This window comes from Coregonus clupeaformis, chromosome 12 (genome assembly GCF_020615455.1).
Source record: "Coregonus clupeaformis isolate EN_2021a chromosome 12, ASM2061545v1, whole genome shotgun sequence".
Taxonomy (NCBI): Eukaryota; Metazoa; Chordata; class Actinopteri; order Salmoniformes; family Salmonidae; genus Coregonus; species Coregonus clupeaformis.
The window spans coordinates 2,923,087-2,941,626 of NC_059203.1; the positions used below are offsets into that span (position 1 = coordinate 2,923,087).

An 18,540-nucleotide genomic window follows, 5' to 3' on the forward strand; every position below is an offset into this window, starting at 1 on the left:
AATTTCCGATTGAGCTGACAGAGTGAATGGGATCTCCGTGAATGGGGAACGTTCCCTTTTTATAACCCGAGAACGTATTGAAACCCGGCCCAAGATCATTATTCCAATGACGACTCGCAATCAGAAACCCGGCCCAAGATGATTATTCCAATGATGACTCGCAATCAGAAACCCGGCCCAAGATCATTATTCCAATGACGACTCGCAATCAGAAACCCGGCCCAAGATCATTATTCCAATGACGACTCGCAAGCAAAGCTGTAATAAAATGGTATTGGTTTATTGCATTTTGTGCTGACAAATCTATAAAATGGAACAGGTATCGCCAGAAGCTATAGATGTAAGCATTTGAAATGTAAGATAAAACTACTTTTTTTTTTTCCCCGTCTTAATATACCATGAAACACAATAGAGAATACATTTATTTAAAATATTTAACACTGACACAAAATATACACTGACACTAACTGTTTTGGATTCATGTACAGATGACCCCCCCCCCCAGTGTTTACAAGTGCACATATTTACACACACACACACGTGAAAAAACAGGAACATTACTACTCTACCAGAATACTTGTACAGTACCAAGGAAGAGGACTAAAAGGTTTTGAAGGAAAAACATGTTCACTTTGTGATTTAAGAGTTGTGTGTGTATATATCCTTTATCTACATCCATTCCTTTTCCAAACATTCATACAAAAATGTATGCACAACAAACCCAAAATGTCTTTAATGCTTATTTTTTATGTTGATCTGAGTTGGTGGAATTGTTCTGTTTTGTAATTGGTTTCAAAGGGACTTCTATAAAACAGGAACATTCATGCTAAAGATTGACACCCTAACCATAGCAGAAGCTTATGGGTCAGACTTGTGTACTGTGAACTAGACCATTAAAAGAACATGGAGAAGGCTGCTCATTGGATGTTTGTAGTATTTGGATAAATACATGATCATTGTCTTTACATTTTTGGTTGACAATCTCAAAATATCTGTTTTTGAAATAATTGTGTATTTCTATATTAGGGGGGGGGGTATAGCTGCCAATTTCTGAAACACCACAGGAGCCCTCAGTGTGTGGAATCAAGGCAAAAATATGATTTGTCATCTAAATAATTGTGATTTTGCATTTAATTCATTAGTGTGGTATATAACAATTTCACACAAAAACATTTTGTTAAATGGATTACCAAAGTATATTTCAGTTATCTGCAGATATAGATTATATATGAAACAATTTATATAATACGTGGAGAGACCTCTTCGACAAAGTGAATAAAAATAGAATCCTGTAACTGATATATTAATTTATCCTAGATGCACTGATTGACCAGTTTAAAGAAAATATACCAAACAATCGTGATTCATTCAGTCTAAAGAAAGGGGTAGATCTAACTAAAACAATATGAACAGAACACAGTATACCACAAACACTTCAATATATTCAGTAATACACCTTGTTCAGGATAATGTGCATGCATTGAGTTACACAACAGACCTGGAGTGGGGCTCTGCTTGCACAGCATGGACACTATCATCACCAATTTCAATTGTATAAACACGTTTGGTTCAGGATAAGTAGCTGACAGACTTGAGGTTGTGGCGCGGATCTCAGTTCAGTCTTGTCGACTAAAACCACAGTTATGGCGAGCCACTACACGCCAACACTCCAATTTGTGGTTTCTTTGTTTCATCGTTTTTTTTTTGTGTCCGAGTGTCCCCTCGAAAGGACAACCTTTTTAACACAGGAGCAGATATGTTTCGGAGCCCTTAATATCCATTTGATGATGGAGAATAATTCACAATGATCACCAACCGATTCGTCTCATGCTACAATTGTGCAGGCAAACGGTCAGATTTAGGAGTGTTTCGTGTATCTACACCTAGATGAGATAGCTATGTCAGTGTTGGTGCTTCCGAGTTACCCTTAAGCCGTCCAAGCAGAGCCAGTACCAGAAGTGGAAGCGCTTGTTTTCTATTCTTTGATTCAATATTCAGAATTATACTGCAATCACATACGTATAAGTACAGGGTTGGGGGGAGGCTCAACCACACAGATTTAGTGACACAGATTTAAATCGAACATCTACTGTGATTCTTTCAAGATGTTTTTCTAATATATATATCTTTTTTACTGCATGCCAGAACTGTCCTCGCATATACTTAACGTCATAGGACGAAAATAAAATTAACATGTAGTATATATTTGCAGTGAAAAACTGCAGAGTAATGGCGAAATCTGATCAATGGAACCCATCTCTCACAGATGTACGCCAACTGGCTGCAGTACTCACTTATACCACAGGAGGAAGCTATGAATCAGTGCTTAAACTGGGCAAGTTTGTTTCTTTTAACCACTGATTAGGTCCTCAAACTTTCAATCACAATAAATGTTTTTCTGTCGCAGCCACCACAGAGGAGATGAACACAAGATAACTTTATGGTCCATAAGACCTGGTTCTAAACATTCTGATGAGCAGAACGCCAACTTGTCAGTTGTTCATGTGTTCTAATGAAAAGCGATTATCCAAGTAAAAACAATATTGCACATCATTTTACAAAACGCTAAGACTTTGTCCACAGTGATAAAACAGTGTACAACAAAGGACAACATCGTAGGCTACAGTGTCTTTGACTGCAGCGTTATATACAAAGCAAAAGGAACATCTCTAAGGCCCATCCATTCAACTAATAAGGTCTCCTATTACGTTAACCAACATTAATTTAGCAAGATTGAAATATGACAAGTAACAATATTGTGAACTCAAACTTTTTTGCAAAATACTTGTTTTCAATGTTTAACTAGCTATGTAACCATGAGGAAATCATGAGGAAATCACATAAGACAATTCAAACAAACTAATTTCCCATGAATCCTTTTTTAACCAACATCTAAAATATTTTCTTTATAGATAGAATTGAAGAGTTTATTTCCATTACGCTACATCCACCAATTTTTCACATTTGTGTTTTTTTATCAGAAATTATTTCTTATGGGTACCTTCATGTGTGTGGGAGATATTATTGTTCTCAGATTTGTAATTCATAGATTTTACATGTGTATGAAAATGTGTTTATTTTTGCCAAATGCAATACAGTATAACCATTGTTTAGCTGGAATGGAATGTTTATATCCTGTATATTTGACTGTGATATGTGGTTGTCTCACCTAGTGTCTATTAATCAAATTGTGTAATAATAGGAGAAAATCATACATCATATTAAGGGAATGTATTGTCCATTTGTAAAAAAAAATATATGTGAATATAAGAGGATGGGATAATCAAGAGTGCCATTCCATTTGTGAAAAGAGGGGGAAAATACAGGGGGGGGGACTTCCCCCGGACCCCCCTATCAAATTGCACCCTAATGGTCTAATTATTGCCTCAAAATATTGTATAATATCATCAGGAGAGTTCTCCTCCAAAGCGGACAATGACTCCTGTCCAGAAAGACTCTCAGGCCAATAGTTAATATGTAAAGTCGGGTCATGTCTGGGAGGAGACAAACCACCAGCACTGATATGTATTTCTATATATGCTTACCCTTTTTCTGATATATTTTGTATATATGTTCCTTTAGACATGTTTATTTACAATTCAAATAAATCTAATAATATTATCAGCATTCACAACATATGAGTCTGACTTTCAAACGACACTTTAAACATAAATACTGGGTTCAATATCTCTATAAACTAGTTTCGTCAATTGTTTTATTCCCTCTATTGTATATATGTATATATATTTATATTCATAGTTCTAATACAAGTGCAAGTGACCAAAAACAGTGTCTTTCACAACACAAAATGAAAACATGATGATAGCTGTCCTTGGTCAGTGTGAGATGATATTAATACATCTACATAAAATAGGAGTAAAAAAATAACATGAATATGTAAGACCAAATTTCAGCTATTGCACATTCCTTTCAAAATGCACTTTATACGTTTTTATTCTAATTAGCTAATAATCCATTCATTGTCAGGGCCATAAGTATTGGCTCACATCGGTGCCAATTCTGTGGATACAAAATCACATATTTGGATTCTACTGCATAGAGTTCAGTGTTATGGATGGGGTGAGTTTCATAGCTGTGGAACCCTTTTTCCATTCCATCACTTTACATCTATTACTAGTCAATTGCACGCTAACCCATCAACCTAATGTACAATTTGTACTCTGTAATTTAATCAATATTTCACTTTCATAGATCTATTTTTCATTTTAAAATACTTTTTATATGGCACATGTAAACATATCTAAATTTGGCAAAACAACAGAATATATTTCTGAGCGATAATTTGAATGATATCTGTATTATATAAATATGTTTAACTTTTGTCTATAAACATAAACAACATTTTGTTTTCTAGATGGAAAAATAACATGTTCATTTAATGAACCTGTGAATTTTTTAAAGCACTTGTTGAACAGTGGTGGACAGTGCAGTGCAGTACTCGTCAAGGATACAGCGAAAGTTACCATAGTGATAGGAGCCTAAGCCATCCAAAAGCAGTTTTGAGCCGACCCTTTGAGAGAAGGAACATTTTCTCCACTAGAAGCTTTTTAGTAAGTCACAAAAATACTACACTCATACTTAACAATACGTCAGAGCTTGTACACTATTTACAGTGATCCACACTGGGATCAGGTGTCTGACAAAGATGATGTCACTGCTTATAATCACTCCCTTGCTCTTTTTCAATGGTCTTTCCTCAATTCCTTCTCTGTCCAAGGAGGCGAGGAAACACAAGGAATCGAGGAAAGAGGACAGCAGGAATTGAGGAAAGACAATTGAGAAAGAGCCCCTGCTCTTCTGTCAGCGACCTTTCCACTAAGAACGCTCCTCACAGTTCAACGACGTGTCAAATATCTAAAACCAAGCTTGCCTTGTTGTTTTTGGCACTAACAGTGGCTGGAGCTAAAAAGGACACATAGCCACTTAGAAAGGGGAAAAGGGACAAGTATAAATATGATGACAGTGCGTGAGCAAAAACAAATATGTTGCGGAGTGCTCAAGGTGAGGTCAAAGTTCATCGAGCGCGATCTATGTCGTCACGGAAGGCTTGTTTGTTTCTCTCCCATCTTCCTCCAACCGTGGTTCTTTCCTTCACGACTGACCCGGATTCAAATAATGACCATGTTCTCTTCTAACCACCGACCATGACCGTGGGTAGCAGTTTTTCTCGACGGTGGTCATCTCCGCACGTGATGAACAGGGTTTGCCGCAGAAGCTTTTCAATATTATCTCTTCGCCGTGGTTTCGCAGGGTGATATACACGACTAGCTACACAACGTCAACATCCTCAATCCTCCACTGTTCAGTCTTGGAAGTTTACTCCATGTTGACAGGTAGGTGACTCCAAATCGATGGCACTCTAAAACATCCCCTCGTAAAAACAAACCACAATCGGATGAATGTGACACATAAACACACAGGCACAAACATCACACTGAACAACCCCAGCTCACCTAACCGTCTGTATCCTTTGACTCCATAGCCGAGTGACTAGTGGATTGACCAAAAGGCAGATATGAATAACACAAAGGGGGTGGAGCTGGGCAGTGATGTCTAGCTGCAAAATATTCAGCAGAAGGTGCAATCTCACGCTATTTCATTTCACAGTATTGACTGATAATCTTGCTGGCTGAATTGGAAGTGGACTGAACCTTTCCTTTATAAGTTATTTGGGCCACGAAGAGGGGGAGGACAAGTCTCTGAGAATCTGTTATATTGGATATGAGGCTAAAAGCAGCTACCTCTGACATCATATAGGGCCGGAAAAAGCCTGGAAGAGTAAGGTGTAGCTCTAAATCCAGTGAGCACAACCCAAAATACGTATTTTCAGCATCTTTTTGACCCAAAAGACGTATTTTCAGCGTTTCTTAAACCAAAAATACGTATTTTCAGCTTTTCTTCTGCCCAAAATACGTCTTTTCAACTTCTTGTGCTCATAGGGAAGTGTATGGGGCGAACTTATTTAAACCGTGTGTGTGTTAGGCAAACAGAAGATAACTTAAGAGAGAGGCGAGGTGAGCTGGTCTATTGCTTGGGTGTGAGGGGAGTGTCTTAGAAAAACAAATGGAAGGGGGGTGTTCTTTCTAGATGTGGAGTTTGAGAGATGTGGGGTTCGGGAGATGAAGGGGTTCGGGGGGGGGAGGTCTGCTCTCTCAAGAGTAGATTGTGATGACCTCACGACCGCCACCGCGAACCAGGAGGACCCTGTTGAGACCCTCCGTCAGGACCTCCAGGAACTCCATGTCTGAGAGAGAGCGTTAAGGAAAACAACTAACAGGTGCACCTCTAGCACCATACTATCTTTTACTAGTAGACAGATACTTACTTGTAATGGCATGTGACACAGCTTCTATGGGCACATCGGCTGTGTGAAAATGATGCAACGCAGTGGTTCCCAACCAGGGGTACTAGGACCCCTAGGGGTACTTGGCCTATCCACAGGGGGCACTTGAGAAGACTCATGAAACCATAGGCCTACTGGTAAAATGCACGAGGGGTACTTCAGGGGTACTCCGGGCAGAGCAAAATTCAGTTGGTGGTACAGTAACCGAAAAAGGTTGGGAACCACTGACGTAACACGTTCTCTATTCTGTAAACATACCATGGGAGTGCTAACTTAATTAAAGTGATGGTCATTTGGTGTGAAAGCAACGTTTAGTTATTACCCCATACAGTGTAAAATTGGACGTCAAGTCCAACTTCAGACACTAACAATAAATACGATTTTGTCCATTCACCCAAACCCCTTACCTAAACCCTAACATGAGAACAAACAGCTTGTATGCCTGTGATAATACATTTTTGTCTGTTCTAAGACGACCACTGCTGGAAAGAGAGACAGAGAGAGAGAGAGAGAGGGAGAGAGAGAGAGAGAGAGAGAGAGAGAGAGAGAGATGGAGAAAGAAGGATACAGTTCTCGTCGCCAGAACGGTTTTTGGGCGGCCCGGGCATGTTGAGGAGCACCAGCTTGGCCTCTGAGGATTTCTTCACGATGACACCATTCAGCCTCAGTGCCGTGTGCATGCGCCTCACATTGGACTGGTTTCTGGTGGGAAAAAACAAGATGGTCTCTACTAAGCTCCAAACCAAAGGTTAATTTGTTCATAATGCAGTATTATTTTTAGGCGTTCAGCAAAACAAACTGTGGAACAGCAACCTCTTCAGGCTACTAATTCACAAACAGCTAAAACAAATGGTCACTCTTTCACTCATTCATTCTATCACTTATGCATTCACTTTTTCATTCAGAACACTCAAGACATAATCAACTTGTGCTATGCTGAGTTGATCCATGAAATTCTAGAGGAAATGTATAGGTATATGTACCAGACCACAGTTTTATGTAAAGTTTGCGCTACGGAAATACTTACAGGTTTTCCCACTCCCTGCAGCATGGCAAGGAGAGAAACACAAGATTAAAGGAGAGAATCCAAAACGCACAGCTTTTCTGTACTGACAGTGCTCTATCGTGAAAACTTGACTGTTGACATGCACACTAAAAGTTGTTTTGAGTGAACTATCACTTTAAGATGTTAAATTTAAACTGCTGCCATTTTGACACCAAATGTCCCAAGATGAGAAGAATGCCAATCAGAATGTTACTCTTCAGGAACTTTCAGTCCCAACATGGGAGTATACTAGTTTTGCCAAACCACACTCACGGCTTCATGTTGAAGATGTCTTTGATGCCCTCCGGCGTGGAGGTGCCAGGAGGCTTGGCCGGCTCGCCGTCAGCCTTTTCTGTCCAGGTCATCTGGACCTGTGCAGACCCTGGGGTCTGGGCCCCCCCCTCGGTGGCTGGAGACAGGGGGGTGGCGGGACTGGTCGGGGTGGTGCTGTCGTGGATGAGCTGGACCTGAGTGGGAGGGGACACAGCGACAGAGGCAGACTGAGACCACGAGACAGGGGGGGAGAGACGAGGTGAGATGAGGCGAGTTGGAACCACAGAGTGAGTGTGAGGGTCAGAGGAGGGAGAGAGAGAGAGCCATTATCAAGAAGGCCTTACATTTGGAGGTCAGTCATACAGTTGGGCTGATTAAAAAGTATGTCTGGAAAGGAATGTTTGAACCAACACATCTGTAGCCTACTCACCTTACTATGACTTTTAATGGAAGGCCAGAAACTCACAGGCAGACAATACTTTTTCTGTCTTTTTCCCTAATGTTACACATACGAACAACACAGGCCTACGATGCATTTCCTGGTATCCCATGAAACACTGTGACTAGTCGAGAGCCTGTGTGAGTCTTGCCTGTGCAAAAGAAATTGTTCCTCAGACTTATCCAGTCACTTCACAATAAGTCTGGTACTTTCTTGCAAGTGGTTGACCTCCCAGGTCAACACCATCAGTTCACAACCCCAGACCTTTAACCATTCCCTGAATGCCTCACAGCAAAACATTTAATAAAAAAACATTTAAAAAACACTGGTAGAGTGAGTTGGAAGTTTAAAAATCCACTACTTCAGGGTCGCTGACCTCAATGTCAACACCAGCGGTTCACAACCCCAGCCCCTTAGCCATTCCTAGACCATGCCTGACTGCATTTTTCCTCATAGCATAAAAAATTAAGGAAGTCTGAAAAACAACTACACCACGGTCAAAACCACTGACGACCTAATATTTCAACACCTCACATAACAACCACTCACAAGTCAACTGACTGCTCTGCTCTCCAAGTCTTTGCTGGCGCAGGCACTGGCCTCGTAGCAGGAATTCTTAATTATACAGTATACGCTGGTTAGAGTGAATGTGGCTCGGTTGACCGGACAGTATCAGTACCAACCTCTTCCTCGGGTTTCTCCACCTTGCTGCTCGCCCCGGGCTGTTCTTCGGTCACACTCAGTTGGGTGGTCACCACCGCCGGGTTCTTACGGCGGATGGATCCGCGGGATGAGTCTGTGATGCTCTGGATCTGCGAAAGGAAGACAAAGGGCTGAATGAAGCAGCTAGTATCCTTTTCACAATACTGAGCCAAACTGAGCCAAGCTGTACTGAGCTGGCCTGGTTACGCATCCATCGTAGTTGCTGGAACCATGCTGGAGAGGACAATGAGAGTTGGGTTTGGGTCGGCCCTACTGTGTGAATCAGGCATAGGAGTGCTAATATCATCACAATATGATTGATACGTTGTTTTGTATCGTCTGCATGGAGACAAAACAAGGTTATGAACGTTGACGTTTTCAAAACACTGTCTGTCAATGTAGACAATTCAATCACTTTCGGGTGAAGCAATACTGTTTGATGTGTTCCCTTTCGTTCTTATGTCTTAGTTGTAATTAAAGTCATAGTTAGTTAGTGGAACTACGTCACTGCCTACGTCACTGCCTTGTCCGTTTGTTGCCCACATCTCCAGGACACAAACTAGCAGCTAGCAAGATGGAGATCAGAGGTTATCTTTAATGGCTAGTTTTCTTCAACTACCTTCACTAAAACCACTGCAGGTTTTGCCTGAAAACTTTGGTTTTGAATTGCGACGTTCTGGCATGTCTGCCTCGTGATATGTTAGGATTGTTTTTTTTTTAAATCCCAGACCTTAGTCACTGCTGTTGGGTCTGGGATTCTAATTCAGACATGGCATTGTGTTGTGGAGTAAGATGGAGTAGCGGTGTGGTGAATGTAAAACCATAGAACTAGAATTATGGCCTTTTGCCGTTCTAGTAATTATATTTCTAAAGCGGAACCTCTCTCTCTCGCTCGGTCTTGGTCAGGTTGATCTGCTTGAGGATCTGCGATCGCTGTTCCATCACCAGGGTCTTCTCATAGGTGTAGGCTGAGATGTCACTGTCGTGCTGAGAGAGGAGAGGCCTGGGTTAGTGCAACATCGAGGATGGACAGATACCAAAGAGGTTAGGTAGTATGGACAACTTGTTTTTTTATAGAGGTTTAGTCAGTCTATGGGTTGGACAGCAGCACTGCATGGAAATTACATGGAAGATGCCCTTTTTTAACAACAGCTTCATGCATAAGGATAGCATGAATGCACTAATTGTAAATCGCCTCTGGATAAGAACATCTGCTAAATGACTAAAATTTAAATAAAAAAATATATTTGTACTGTATATTTAAACAGATTTGTAACTATGAGAAACAGTATTATGGATTAAACCAACTCAGTGTACCAACTATATGTTCAATGGCTTGTCTAAGCAAGCTTCACCTGTATAGGTCCGTGCAGCAACCCCTTTAGGTACATACTGTATATCTGTTATTACACACTGGACTTCATCCCACCTGAAGCAGCTATAGACAGACATGGAGCCTTACCATTTCCACCACTTCAACTTCGGCATCGATACGCAGGTGATACAGGAAGGTGGTCAGGTCTTTCTTCATCTGGATGCTGTTGTCGTCCATCTGGGCCACGGTGAAGATGCGCATCCTGCACTTCCTCCACACCTGTCGGCAGGAAAGAGCATTGTAATCTGCTCATCTATAACCTGTTTTACGGTAATCTGGTTAGAACCTTCATGATTAGGTACACTATAGAAACTGCCATAGCATGCGTATCAGTGGAGGCTGGTGGGAGGAGCTATAGGATAACAGGCTCATTGTAATGAATGGAATTGGATAATTTGAACAGAGTCAAACGTGGTTTCCATATGTTTGATACCGTTGCATTTATTCCATTCCAGCCATTACAGTGAGCCTGTCCTCCTATAGCTCCTCCCACCAGTCTCCTCTGATGCATATTGATTAGTTAATGCGCTGACGAATGCTCTGCACCATAGTTTTTTATCTGTACATTGCACTTTACTATATAACGGAGTGCATGACTAGTTATACACTGAGTATAGAAAACATTAAGAACACTTGCTCTTTCCATGAAATAGACTGACCAGTGACCAGGTGAATCCAGGTGAACGCTACGATCCCTTATTGATGTCATTTGTTAAATCCACTTTAATTAGTGTAGATGAAGGGGAGGAGAAAGGTTAAAGAAGGATTTTTAAGCCTTGAGACAATTGAGACATTGTGTATTTGTGCCATTCAGAGATTGAATGGGCAAGACAAAATATTGAAGTGCCTTTGAATGGGGTATGGTAGTAGGTGCCAGGTGCACCGGTTTGTGTCAAGAACTTCAACGCTGCAGGGTTTTTCACACTCAACAGTTTCCTGTGTGTATCAAGAATGGTCCACCACCCTAAAGGACATCCAGCCAACTTGACACAACTGTGGGAAGCATTGGAGTCAACATGAACCAGCATCCCTGTGGAACGCTTTCGACACCTTGTAGAGTCCATGACCCGACGCATTGAGGCTGTTCTGAGGGCAAAAGGGGGTGGGGTGGTTCAACTCAATATTAGGAAGATAAAACATGCTCAAAGCAATGCGACCCATGTCTCAGGGAGGGCGTGTGGTGGGCAGCCTACCTTGTGCTGGCGCAGGAGGAAAGGCAGCAGCATCAGCATGCCTCCATCGTGGACGATCCACCACACATCAATGTGGCCCTCGGAGAAGCGCTCTCCATTGGACGGGAAGGCAGCGATGTTCTTGGGCACTAGCAGGGCTAGGTGGGCGGCCGTGGTCTCCCGAACCAGCTCTACAGGACAGGGGGGAGGGGGGAGGGGTTCATCTCATTTGAGTCTGATCATCACTCAAGAACCTTTATGGAAAATCTACTTCATCCTGTATAGGTGGTATATGGATTATAGTGATCATATTGATATTGTGGACAGAAAAAAAAAAAATAAGCATTATTTCTGATGATATGTCAACAACCTCCCCCAAAGATCCTGATTTTTTCAATCAAACAGACAGATCTGATTCTTCATTTTACGGTACCAAAATTACTCAGAATTTACTTAGAAAGGTAAAATGGTAATTATACAGTAATAACCTAGATCAATAACGCTCACTTTTGTTTTTCCTATCACTCTAACTTCCTGTACCCCCCATTTCAATTGACCATTCATTGTTGACCCCCTCTGTGACCCACCAATGAAATCCCTCCAGGTCTGGACGTCATCGGCTTGCTTCCAGTTGCGCGGCCAGCTGACCAGCACCGTGTTGTGCATGAGGCCGCCCAGCCCACTAGCCTGGAGCAGGTGGGAGGTGGCGTCACGCATGTTGGACGAGATGGTGACCTGGCAGAAGCCTTTCACCTTCTCTGTCTCCATCAGCTTACGCATAGACTGGAGGAGGGAGGGGGGGTGGAGAGGGAGATGGGGGTGAGAGAGAGAAAGAAGGGAGGTAGAGAGAGTGAGTGGGAGGGGAAGGGAGGAGAGAGTAAGGTTTCTGGAACCAACTAAGCCACAGACATCTCAATCAAATCAAATTGTATTAGTCACGTGCATATATTTTGCAGATGTTATCGCAGGTGTAGCGAAATGCTTATGTTTCTAGCTCCAACAGTGCAGTAATACCTAACAATACAAAAACAATACACAGAAATCCCAAAAATGTTTAGTAAGAAATATCCGAACGAGCACTGTCAGAGTATATTAGTGCCTTCAGAAAGTATTCATACCCCTTGACTTATTCCACATTTTGTTGTGTTACAGCCTGAATTCAACATGTATTAAATACATTTTTTTCTCATCCATCTACTCACAATACCCCATAATGACAAAGTGAAAACATGATTTTTAGAAATGTTTGCCAATTTATTGAAAATGAAATACAGAAATATCTAATACATGTTAGAACCACCTTTTGCAGAGATTACAGCTGTGAGTCTTCCTGGGTAAGTCTAAGAGCTTTGGACACCTGGATTGTACAATATTTGCTCATTTTATTATTTTTTATTCTTCAAACTCTGTCAAATTGGTTGTTGATCATTGATAGACAGCCATTTTAAAGTCTTGCCATAGATTTTCAAGACAATTTATGTCAAAACTGTAACTAGACCACTCAGGAACATTCAATGTCGTCTTGGTAAGCAACTCCAGTGTATATCTTGCATTTTGTTTTAGGTTATTGTCCTGCTGAAAGGTGAATATTTGTCTCCCAGTGTCTATTGGAAAGCAGACTGAACCAGGTTTTCCTGTAGGATTTTGCCTGTGCTTAGCTCTATTCCGTTTATTTTTGTCCTAAAAAAAAACATAGTCCTTGCCGATGACAAGCATACCCATAACATGATGCCACCACCATGTTTGAAAATATGAAGAGTGGTACTCAGTGAGGTATTGTATTGTATTTGCCTCAAACATAACGCTTTCTATTCAGGACATAAAATTAATTTCTTTACCAATTTTTTTGCAGTTTTACTTTAGTGCCTTATTGCAAACAGGATGCATGTTTTGGAATATTTGTATTCTGTACATGCTTCCTTCTTTTCACTCTGTCATTTAGGTTAGTATTTTGGAGTAACTACAACGTTGTTGATCCATCCTCAGTTTTCTCCTATAAACTCTGTAACTGTTTTAAAGTCACCATTGGCCTCATGGTGAAATCCCTGAGTGGTTTCCTTACTCTCTGGCAACTGAGTAAGGAAAGACGCTTGTATCTTTGTAGTGACTGGGTGTATTGATATACCATCCAAAGTGTAATGAATAACTTCACCATGCTCAAAGGGATATTCAATGTCTGCTTTTTTTCTTTTTACCCATCTACCAATAGGTGCCCTTCTTTGCGAGTCATTGGAAAACCTCCCTGGTCTTTATGGTTGAATCTGTGTTTGAAATTCACTGCTCGACTGAGGGACCTTACAGATAATTGTATGTGTGGGGTACAGAGATGGGGTAGTCATGAAAAATCATGTTAAACACTATTATTGCACACAGAGTGAGTCCATGCAACTTAATATGAGAATTGTTAAGCACATTGTTACTCCTAAACTTATTTAGGCTTGCCATAACAAAGGTGTTGAATTCTTATTGACTCAATTTAAACCCTTTTAAATTAAGGCTGTAACACAACAAAATGTGAAAAAAGTAAAGGGATTTGAATACTTTCTGAAGGCACTATTTATATATATATATATATATATATATATATATATCCTGAACAAAAATATTAATGCAACATGTAAAATGTTGGTCCAATGTTTCATGAGCTGAAATATAAGATCCCAGAAATGTCCCATACACACAAAAAGCTTATTTCTCTCAAATGTTGTGTACAAATTTGTTTACATCCCTGTTAGTGAGCATTTCTGCTTTGCCAATATACTCCATCCACCGGACAGGTGTGTTATATATAAAGAAGTTGATTAAACAGCATGATCATTACACATGTGCATCTTGTGCTGGGGACAATAAAAGGCCACTCTAAAATGTGCAGTTTTGTCACACAACACAATGCCACAGATGTCTCAAGTTTTTAGGGAGTGCACAATTGGCATGCTGACCGCAGGAATGTCCACTAGAGCTGTTGCCAGAGAATTGAATGTTCATGTCTCTACCATAAGCCGCGCCAACGTTGTTTTAGAGAATTTGGCCAGACGTTCACCCGGCCTCACAACCACAGACCACGTGTAACCACGCCAGCCTAGGACCTCCACATCCGTCTCAGGGAAGCTCATCTGCGTGCTCGTCATCCTCACCAGTTTGGCGTCATAACCAATTTCAGTGGGCAAATGCTCACCTTCGATGGCTACTGGCATGCTGGAGAAGTGTGCTCTTCACAGATGAATCCCAGTTTCAACTGTACCAGGCAGATGGCAGGGACTCATTAATTTATTTAAATTGACTGATTTCCTTATATGAACTGTAATTCAGTAAAATCTTTGAAATTGTTGCATGTTTAATTTATATTTTTCTTCAGTGTGTATATAAACGCTTTATATAATGGTGTGTATAGACAGTATATTAATAGAGAAGGTATATCTCACTGGTCATCCCCAAAGCCAACACCTCCTTTGGCCGCCATTCCTTCCAGTTCTCTGCTGCTAATGACTGGAACGAACTGCAAAAATCTCTGAAGCTGGAGACTCTAATCTCCCTCATTAACTTTAAGCATCAGTTGTCAGAGCAGCTTACCGATCACTGCACCTGTACACAGCCCATCTGTAATTACCCCACCCAACTACCTCATCCCCATATTGTTATTTATTTTGCTCATTTGCCCCCAAGTATCTCTTTTTGCACATCATCTTCTGCACATCTATCACTCCAGTGTTAATACTAAATTGTAATTATTTTGCACTATGGCCTATTTATTGCCTTACCTCCATAATTTACTACATTTGCACACACTGTATATAGATTTTCTATTGTGTTATTGACTGTATGTTTTGTTTATTCCATATGTAACTCTGTGTTGTTGTTGGTTTTATCGCTCTGCTTTGCTTTATCTTGGCCAGGTCGCAGTTGTAAATGAGAACTTGTTCTCAACTGGCCTACCTGGTTAAATAAAATAAATAAATAAAGGTGTGCACAGCAGTAGTTTAATAGGATGAGCCTTGACTAGAATACAGTATATACAGTGGGGGAAAAAAGTATTTAGTCAGCCACCAATTGTGCAAGTTCTCCCACTTAAAAATACGAGAGAGGCCTGTAATTTTCATTATAGGTAAACGTCAACTATGACAGACAAATTGAGAAGAAAGAAATCCAGAAAATCACATTGTAGGATTTTTAATGAATTTATTTGCAAATTATGGTGGAAAATAAGTATTTGGTCACCTACAAACAAGCAAGATTTCTGGCTCTCACAGACCTGTAACTTCTTCTTTAAGAGGCTCCTCTGTCCTCCACTCGTTACCTGTATTAATGGCACCTGTTTGAACTTGTTATCAGTATAAAAGACACCTGTCCACAACCTCAAACAGTCACACTCCAAACTCCACTATGGCCAAGACCAAAGAGCTGTCAAAGGACACCAGAAACAAAATTGTAGACCTGCACCAGGCTGGGAAGACTGAATCTGCAATAGGTAAGCAGCTTGGTTTGAAGAAATCAACTGTGGGAGCAATTATTAGGAAATGGAAGACATACAAGACCACTGATAATCTCCCTCGATCTGGGGCTCCACGCAAGTTCTCACCCCGTGGGGGTCAAAATGATCACAAGAACGGTGAGCAAAAATCCCAGAACCACACGGGGGACCTAGTGAATGACCTGCAGAGAGCTGGGACCAAAGTAACAAAGCCTACCATCAGTAACACACTACGCCGCCAGGGACTCAAATCCTGCAGTGCAGGCGTGTCCCCCCTGCTTAAGCCAGTACATGTCCAGGCCCGTCTGAAGTTTGCTAGAGTGCATTTGGATGATCCAGAAGAGGATTGGGGAGAATGTCATATGGTCAGATGAAACCAAAATATAACTTTTTGGTAAAAACTCACTCGTCGTGTTTGGAGGACAAAGAATGCTGAGTTGCATCCAAAGAACACCATACCTACTGTGAAGCATGGGGGTGTAGTAGTTGGAGAAACATCATGCTTTGGGGCTGTTTTTCTGCAAAGGGACCAGGACGACTGATCCGTGTAAAGGAAAGAATGAATGGGGCCATGTATTGTGAGATTTTGAGTGAAAACCTCCTTCCATCAGCAAGGGCATTGAAGATGAAACGTGGCTGGGTCTTTCAGCATGACAATGATCCCAAACACAACACGTAAGAAGCATTTCAAGGTCCTGGAGTGGCCTAGCCAGTCTCCAGATCTCAACCCCATAGAAAATCTTTGGAGGGAGTTGAAAGTCCGTGTTGCCCAGCGACAGCCCCAAAACATCACTGCTCTAGAGGAGATCTGCATGGAGGAATGGGCCAAAATAACAGCAACAGTGTGTGAAAACCTTGTGAAGACTTACAGAAAACGTTTGACCTGTGTCATTGCCAACAAAGGGTATATAACAAAGTATTGAGAAACTTTTGTTATTGACCAAATACTTATTTTTCCACCATAATTTGCAAATAAATTCATAAAAAATCCTACAATGTGATTTTCTGGATTATTTTTTCTCATTTTGTCTGTCATAGTTGACGTGTACTTATGATGAAAATTACAGGCCTCTCTCATCTTTTTAAGTGGGAGAACGTGCACAATTGGTGGCTGACTAAATACTTTTTTCCCCCACTGTACATATGAAGTAGGTAAAACAGTATGTCAATGTTATCAATAAGGGTTTAAAGGGTCAACGACTTGCCCATGAGGTGAAGGGTGAGATAAAGGTGAAATAGACAGTGGTAACACTGACTGTAAGTACGGCTTCATTCTAAGTGCTACGCTAGTGTGAATCTTAGAACAGCGCCACAGGATCAAGTCTGAATTAGTCCAGATCGGAGAGTAGTGCTGTTTGTGTGATATGCAGTGGGATGCCATGGGATCTGCCTGGTATCTAACCTGCTCTGCCCGCTGGGCCTGGGGGTGGTTCTCCAGATAGGTGCCCACCAAGGCGGTGCCCACGATGGTCAGCCCTTTGCCTGCTTTCAGCTGGTTAGTCAGCGAGAGCAGACGAGGCTGCTCCACGTTCTGCTCCACGTCTGTACTGACCAACACCAGCAGCTGAGGCCTGGAGGGAGAGATAAGGAAAGGAAAGGTAGGAGGGAGGGAAGGAGGGAATAGGAGAAAAGGTTTCAACGTGTTGCTTTGGCAATATACAAATATATATATATATATATATATATATACAGCTGGGTCAGAAGTTTACAAACACTCAATTAGTATTTGGTAGCATTGCCTTTAAATTGTTTAACTTGGGTCAAATGTTTCGGGTAGCCTTCCACAAGCTTCCCACAATAAGTTGGGTGATTTTGGCCCATTCCTCCTGACAGAGCTGGTGTAACTGAGTCAGGTTTGTAGGCCTCCTTGCTCGCACACGCTTTTTCAGTTCTGGCCACACATCTTCTATAGGATTGAGGTCAGGGCTTTGTGATGGCCACTCCAATACCTTGACTTTGTTGTCCTTAAGCCATTTTGCCACAACTTTGGAAGTATGCTTGGGGTCATTGTCCATTTGGAAGACCCATTTGCGACCAAGCTTTAACTTCCTGACTGATGTCTTGAGATGTTGCTTCAAGATGCCATCTAATTTCTGAAGTGCACCAGTCCCTCCTGCAGCAAAGCACCCCCACAGCATGATGCTGCCACCCCCGTGCTTGTGTTGGGATGGTGTTCTTCGGCTTGCAAGCAACCCCCTTTTTCCTCCAAACATAACGATGGTCATTATGGGCAAACAGTTATATTTTTGTTTCGTCAGACCAGAGGACATTTCTCCAAAAAGTACGATCTTTGGCCCCAGGTGCAGTTGCAAACGTAGTCTGGCTTTTTTATGGCGGTTTTGGAGCAGTGGCTTCTTCCTTGCTGAGCGGCCTTTCAGGTTATGTCGATATAGGACTCGTTTTACTGTGGATATAGATACTTTTGTACCTGTTTCCTCCAGCATCTTCACAAGGTCCTTTGCTGTTGTTCTGGGATTGTTTGCACCAAAGTACGTTCATCTCTAGGCGACAGAACGCGTCTCCTTCCTGAGCGGTATGACAGCTGTGTGGTCCCATGGTGTTTATACTTGCGTACTATTGTTTGTACAGTTGAACGTGGTACCTTCAGGCGTTTGGAAATTGCTCCCAAGGATGAACCAGACTTGTGGAGGTCTACAATTTTTCTTCTGAGGTCTTGGCTGATTTCTTTTGATTTTCCCATG

The 18,540-nt window shown here is 41.5% G+C and overlaps 1 protein-coding gene across 3 annotated transcripts in view; it reads right to left on the bottom strand.

Annotated features, from left to right (window-relative positions):
- Positions 1-259: 259 nt before the first annotated feature.
- slc12a5a (solute carrier family 12 member 5a) overlaps positions 260-18,540 on the bottom strand; it is a 302,630-nt gene continuing 284,349 nt past the window's right edge. For 2 of the 3 annotated variants that reach the window (XM_041891975.2, XM_041891977.2), the window contains exons 17-26: positions 17,241-17,409; positions 11,958-12,153; positions 11,392-11,561; positions 10,286-10,417; positions 9,703-9,810; positions 8,805-8,933; positions 7,683-7,909; positions 7,392-7,406; positions 6,933-7,066; positions 260-6,265 (exon numbers count right to left, since the gene is read on the bottom strand). In XM_041891975.2, the coding sequence (XP_041747909.1) occupies positions 6,174-6,265; positions 6,933-7,066; positions 7,392-7,406; positions 7,683-7,909; positions 8,805-8,933; positions 9,703-9,810; positions 10,286-10,417; positions 11,392-11,561; positions 11,958-12,153; positions 17,241-17,409 (1,372 nt within the window). In that variant the 3' untranslated portion in view covers positions 260-6,173. The remainder of the gene's footprint in view (positions 6,266-6,932; positions 7,067-7,391; positions 7,407-7,682; positions 7,910-8,804; positions 8,934-9,702; positions 9,811-10,285; positions 10,418-11,391; positions 11,562-11,957; positions 12,154-17,240; positions 17,410-18,540) is intronic. The other variant, XM_041891976.2, reaches the window with a different exon arrangement.